The sequence below is a fragment of the Ostrinia nubilalis genome, chromosome 2 (genome assembly GCF_963855985.1).
Source record: "Ostrinia nubilalis chromosome 2, ilOstNubi1.1, whole genome shotgun sequence".
NCBI lineage: Eukaryota > Metazoa > Arthropoda > Insecta > Lepidoptera > Crambidae > Ostrinia > Ostrinia nubilalis.
The window spans coordinates 14,578,864-14,585,813 of NC_087089.1; the positions used below are offsets into that span (position 1 = coordinate 14,578,864).

The following is a 6,950-nucleotide window of genomic DNA, read 5'->3' on the forward strand; positions in this document are numbered from 1 at the left end:
GTAGAAATCTTGTTTACTGAACTTGCCGCTTAAAAACACAGCAGAAAAAGCGTTTGTCGTCTTTATTTTATCCGATGGTTGATCGTTTTGCGTGCACTGATTCATAAAATGTCCAAATTGTTTGCATTTGTAGCATTTAATTTTCGATCTGTCAGTTTTGTTTACATTAGGACGGGCTCCGCCATGTTGCTTGTCAGAACTGCCAACTTTGTAGTAATTGTTGCTGTTGTGCTGCCCTCTACTACTCCAAAATGCACTTCCTGCTTCACAATCATTTCCCGCCAAGTCAATAAGTTTGGTTTTTATTACATCAGCAGTAATGGCAATCCCGGAATGCTCTATTGCCATTATCATTGGGAAGTATTTTTCCGGCAGTCCTGCCAATAATAAACAGCCGATCCACTCATCGTTCACAGCAAAACCGGTTCCTGTTAACTTCTGGGCCGTCTCAATGATTTGCGTGACATAGCTTGTCATGGATTCACAACTATCTAGGCGAATCGATATCAAACTCCGTAACAATGATATTCGCCTTGAAAATCCATTATCATCAAACATGGTCTGCAATTTATTCCACAGGTCCCTTGAACTCGTAGCATTTTTAATGTGAACATATAGTGATGGGTCAATGGTTAAAACCAACTTGGCCTTTGCTCTTGCGTCGTTCGCGATGAAATCTGCAGTCGCTGTTGTAGGTTCTTGCTTAATACATTCCGACATTCCCTCCAGAATAAGCATGTTTTCCACAGCAAATGCCCACTCGCTGAAGTTCTCACGCCCCTTTAACTTCGGGACGTTCATAAGAAAAGAACCGGCAGCCATTTTGAGGTTACTTTTCTTCTACAATTATCGTTTTCAGTATTTTCTCACTGCACTCTTCAAATTCTAAACTGAATAATCTAAGAACTGCATTCTGTACTGTTATACTGATCGAATTCTAAATAATCGGGCGTCCTGGGCCCATAACCTAATAAAACACAGCGTTCGGTTGAACAGACAACGAGCAAGAGATTTATTACTTATGAAAACACATAGAGCCAACATTAGCGGATTAGCAGAAGTACCAACATTATATAGTTTATTTGATGTTACTGGGTTGCCATAATTTAACAATTATTCTAATCTGATGATTTAGGAAAAACATTCATAGTAGATTAATGTTCATTTTTAAATTGATAAAGTTTTTGCTGCTTCTGTGTAGCTAGAATCTAAGCTAATGAAGTAAGCTTGACCGCCAATAAAAACACCTTTTTATATAAAATTGCGTTGTTCTTATAAATTGATCGCTCTCTAACGAGCACAGGTGATATATCATTGAGGCGGAAACTCGAGATGGTGCAAATGACACCCTAACAAAATACGCAGTAGGTTCACATAATAATAAAAAGAACATTCAATATAATAAACTCAGCAGATAGTTATTTGTTATATTTTTTGTCATAAGTATGTGGGCGAAATATTTAACTCGTAATACAATGGAACAATAAAAATAGACAATTACTCTAGGCGGATTTTATACAGTGTAAGCCACGATAAGGTGCACATATGAAATTAGGTGAAACTAGACCTATTTTTATCGACAAAAAAGAGGTCTAAAATTTTTTGTTTTGTTTTTTTAAATTTTTTATACATTTTTTTATCTTCCAATTACTTATTGTAAAGAAAACGTAATAACTAACTTAATCGATTTACGTAATTTTTTTTTTTTTTTCGTATTTCATCATATTTATCCGCTGCGCGCAGTTTCAAAATTGGCTCACGTGGATAATTTGCTTCGTTCATAGAAAAATAAGTACACACAGTTTACTACAAAGCTTAATAGACATAATGGTACGCGAAAATAAGCCTTCAATTAACCTTTAAAAATTAAGATAATATGGGCACCCGCAAATTATATTTTCAATTTTTTTTTTCGTGAAAAATACCGCGATTAAGAATACTAGGGCACTAAATAAGTTGTGAGCCTCAACAACATAACGTGTTGTTAGACGACAACTGATACTTTTAATGAAAAGTTTGACATTTTTGACTACAACCTTATTCAAAACTTTTTATCATTTGAGCATGTTTTGTATTATTAACATTGAATTGAAAATTATCTTGACTACAAAAGCATGGAATTGACTTGCGGAAATTTTCGCGCGAAGATTTATTGTGACTTTCGACGTGGTTAATCAATACAAAACTGAAGCGGTCAGCTAAATTTCACTTTTGGTGATAAAGATCTGTCCTTTACCATTGTAAAACGCTAGTTTAAGAAGTATAATATTGTATGTCATTGTGAACTTTGTGTTGGGTTCCAACACTAAAACTCATTCATTCCTTCATTCGTTCGATCTTGTGACGTATGTATTTGAGCGCCTTTCGCGCCCAGTAGCGTTTCGTACTCCGGCCATTACACTTGTGATTGTGTGTATTAAACTGTGCAGACCTGGCAATAAACTTAATTAGTGAAACACGGCCTTTCAATAATCAACACCTACAACAACTTCGCTGCCCTACATGGTCCTTCGAGCTTCGAATTGCCTGGTCTGCACCATTGTGTATAAAGTGGGACAGGAGCCGCATCATCGCGCAACAGAACTCCTGCATTGTGCCTACTTCTACATACACGTGGAAACTGCATTCACATAGTGCCGATAGTGCGCATCAAGAAATCGCACTCATAATACAACGGGAGCCGCATCATCGCGCAACAGAACTCCTGCAATTGTACCTACATACAGTGGAAACTGCATTCATATAGTGCGCATCAAGAAATCGCACTCATAATACAACGGGAGCCGCATCATCGCGCAACAGAACTCCTGCAATTCACACATAATACAACAACGGGAGCCGCATCATCGCGCAATATAACTCCTGCATTACCTACTTTTGTGGAATTTGCATTTATCTGCATAGTGCGCATTAAGAAACACGCACTCAATACTGCAAGAAAAATCGTTCATCGTATGCAAAACCAGCAAATTGCAAGATATCAAGCAAGTCAGTTTTGCAACAATCGTCAAACGTCATCAAACGCAACCCGGCATTCCCGGCAAGACGGCGGGTTGGGGGGCGCCGGAACACGAGGCCAGCAACAAATTACTTCACGAAGTGGGCGTGACATCCATCTTCGCGCTGCCTGAAGTTCGCGCGCGCATCGAGGATTGGCCAACGCACAACATCGTTCGTTCTCTCGTCGGTCATCGTTCACTTGTTTCGCTGCTGCTTCGGCTGTTTCCGCTGCCATCTGTCAACGCTGTTTACCGCCGACGCCATTTGCTTAGTGTGCAGTGCTATTGTTTTTAAGTCGAAAGACTTATAACTCGTGCAGTGATACTCGTAGTGTGTAATTTTAAGCCACGTAGTGATTTATAGCATTTGTATTTTCTTGCATTTGACAAGTTTTGACAATGGAGCTGAACGAGCTAATAGCCGCGCGAGGCTACGTAAAAGGTACGATTACACGATTAACTTCACTTGTTTCGACACCGCAGTCAGTTAAAAACTTGTCTAAAGAAAACTTAATGGCTAAGAGGAAAAAATTGATCGACTCCTTTAGTCAATACGAAAAGCTAAATATAAAGATTTTAACTATCCAACCAGAGGACAAGGAAAATGTCGAACTTTTTGAGGAAAACTATTACAACATCATTTCAGTAATTGACCAAGAACTTAACAGCCGTGATAATAGGAATCACTCAGCTCCAATGTCCAAATTGCATTTACCACCAATTGATGTACCAATATTTAGTGGTAAGTTCTCGGATTATGTGCCATTTAAAAACTTATTCCACTCATTAATAGATCAAAACGATTCCATTGACAATGTTCAAAAACTGTATTACCTTCGCTCATATTTAAAAAATGAGCCATTAGATCTTGTAAAAAACTTACCCTTGACTAGTGAAAGTTACAGTCAAGCAATTAAAATTATTGAAGACAGATACAACAACAAACACAAACTCGTTAATGAGCATATTTGTTTATTGTTGGATCTTAAGCCAATCACAAAATCCACGGCAGTTAATTTAAGAGAATTTGTGTCCAATGTAAAACAACAAATATCTGCTTTAAGTAATTTGGAGCCAAACGTATCATTTTGGGATGCTATAATATTATGTATTTTGTACCGCAAATTAGATGCATACACGTCACGCGCATTTCATATGGAAAGAGATGCCACGAAGGAGCCAACTATCAACACCTTCCTTGAATACTTGGATAAGAGAGCGCTGGCGCTTGAGAATGCTGATCCAGGCTTCCACGGGCAGCAACGCCAGCCGCAAAAGGAGCAAGGCAATGCCGTTGGTAGGATGGTAGCCTACACAGCTGCGCAGGAGCCTACATGCTTATACTGTAAGTTGAAACACAAACTTTATTTATGTAACAGTTTTAAATTACTGCATGCAAATGACAGAATTAAATTTGCCAAGGATAAAGGCCTGTGTAATATTTGTTTGGGGGCTCACACCGGAAAATGCAAATATCATTTTCGGTGTGCAGAATGTAAAGAGGCCCACAACACATTGCTGCATTGCAGCGCACATAAGAGTAATAACTCAGAAAAAACTCAAACGGCATCATCATCCACTGCTTCTCTAGCAGCAAGCAATAATAACAATAATGATGTACTTTTACCCACAGCTAAAGTCAAACTTATTGCTCGAGATGGTACCGAAGTTTACTTAAGAGCCCTACTAGACAGTGGGTCCCAGCTGTCCTTTATCTCACAAAGGGCAGTAAGGCTGCTTGATCTGGACCTCACCGATAGCAATGTCAAAGTAGTGGGCATAACTTCAACACAGACAAAGTTAAAGCATTGCTTACCTTTAGAGATTTACTCAATAACTTGTCCATATAAAATTTCAGCCACTTGTCACGTTGTTGATCAAATCACATGCAATTTACCTCAACACAAATTCAGTGCATCTGACATATTGATACCTAAAAATATTAAATTGGCTGATGATCAATTTAATATACCAGCTGAGATTGATGTATTAATGGGAGCGGACGTATTTTTTCAGGTGCTGCTGCCTACAGTGCTGCCGGTGATGCCTGAGCGCCAGCAGTCTGCAACAGAGGCCGGCACTCCGCAACCACGTCTTATCAACACTTATTTTGGATATATAATTGGAGGTACCCTACCACATATTTCATCTAAGGTCTGCAAAAAGGTAACGTTAAAGTGTACTACTTGTGAGTCTGACATTAATGAAACCTTAAGTAAATTTTGGAAGACAGAAAGCGTTCCTCAGATCTATGATGAAAGGTCATCAGAGCAAGAGCTCTGCGAGTATATTTTTAAAAGTACTGTTCAGATGAAAGAAAATTGTTTTGAAGTCTCTTTACCTTTAAAATTACCTCTTGATGAAATCAATGATGCGCTAGGTGATTCCTTTAATTTTGCTTTAAAAAGGTTTTTAAACTTAGAGAAAAGGCTGCTTAATGATCCATATCTTTTTATTGAGTACCAAAAATTTATTCATGATTATATTAACTTGCAACATGGCCAATATGTAGATATTGAACTGTATGAATTGAATAAAAATGCAGTTTATTTCTTGCCTCATCATGCAGTTTTAAAGCCTGACAGTAAAACTACTAAATTGCGTACAGTTTTTGACGGTTCCATGAAGACTAACAAAAAGGTGTCTTTAAATGATTTGCTTTTAAATGGGCCGACTGTACAAAGAGATTTGTTTGAAATTTTATTACTGTTTTCGTTTTGGCGATTTTAACTTTACTTCCGACATAAAACAAATGTTTCGAAATGTGCGTATTATACCGGAGCATGCTAGTTTGCAAAACATACTATGGAGGGATAGCCCTGATGAACCTATTAAGTGTATAAGATTAGACACGGTTACTTATGGGTTAAAAAGTTCAAATTATTTAGCAACTCGCTGTCTGAAAGAATTAGCAATGCAACATAAGCATACCTATCCTCTGGCTTCATTTATTATAGAGAACTGCACATATGTTGATGATATCCTGTATGCAAATAATAATTTAGATATTATCCTAGAGGCAAAATCACAACTTCGCAAGCTCCTAAGCTTAGGTAGTTTTCACACACATAAATGGTCATCCAATGATAATAGGGTACTGACTGACATTCCCTCAGCTGAACGCCACTTTGATGATATAGAGCTTCAGCAAGACAACTGCCTGTTAAAGACGTTAGGTTTGAAATTAATAGTTAAAGATGACAAGTTCGAAATGTCTTGTCCAGAGCCATGTAATAATAATAATTGCACAAAAAGAGACATTCTTTCATATATTGGGAAAATGTATGATCCCATGGGATTTGTTAGTCCTATAATTGTGCAAGCAAAGGCTATCATGCAAAGGTTATGGGTTTCTAAAACCGCCTGGGATTCCACGCCTGATGATGACATTAGGCATGCGTGGCTTGAGTTTTCCGCTGCATTAGCTATGATGGAGCCAATTTATATTCCTAGAAATATACATGTTAATAATACAGACAAAATTGAATTGATAGGATTCTCAGATGCATCCAGTTCTACGGCATATGGATGCTGCGTGTACATGCGAGTTACAGATATTAATGGTAATGTAAAAATGCACTTGCTATGTTCAAAATCGCGCATCAATCCGCTTCAGGACAAAAACAAGACTGTGCCGCGCTTAGAGCTTAACGCAGCCCTGCTACTCTCTATTCTTATGTCAAAGGTCTATTGCACGCTAAAATTAATACATAATATAAACAATGTTTACTGTTTTACTGATTCAAAAATTGTACTCGCATGGTTGCACGCAGAACCCATGAAACTTAATGCATACGTCGCGAACAGGGTTAAAGCGATCACCAAAAATCTATCTGTTTGTCGCTGGCTTTATGTAAGCACTGAAAACAATCCTGCGGACTATGTAAGTAGGGGCGTTTCACCCAGTGGGCTTCACGATTGTCGCATGTGGTGGGATGGGCCTGAAATTTT

The 6,950-nt window shown here is 38.1% G+C and overlaps 1 protein-coding gene across 1 annotated transcript; it reads left to right on the forward strand.

Moving 5' to 3' along the window:
• The first annotated feature begins 3,233 nt into the window (after positions 1-3,233).
• LOC135084727 (uncharacterized) lies at positions 3,234-5,560 on the forward strand. The gene is made up of 3 exons (XM_063979473.1): positions 3,234-3,741; positions 4,129-4,344; positions 5,016-5,560. The coding sequence occupies exons 1-3, from the start codon at positions 3,399-3,401 to the stop codon at positions 5,048-5,050; spliced, it is 594 nt and encodes a 197-aa protein (XP_063835543.1). The 5' UTR covers positions 3,234-3,398; the 3' UTR covers positions 5,051-5,560.
• The last annotated feature ends 1,390 nt before the right edge of the window (positions 5,561-6,950 follow it).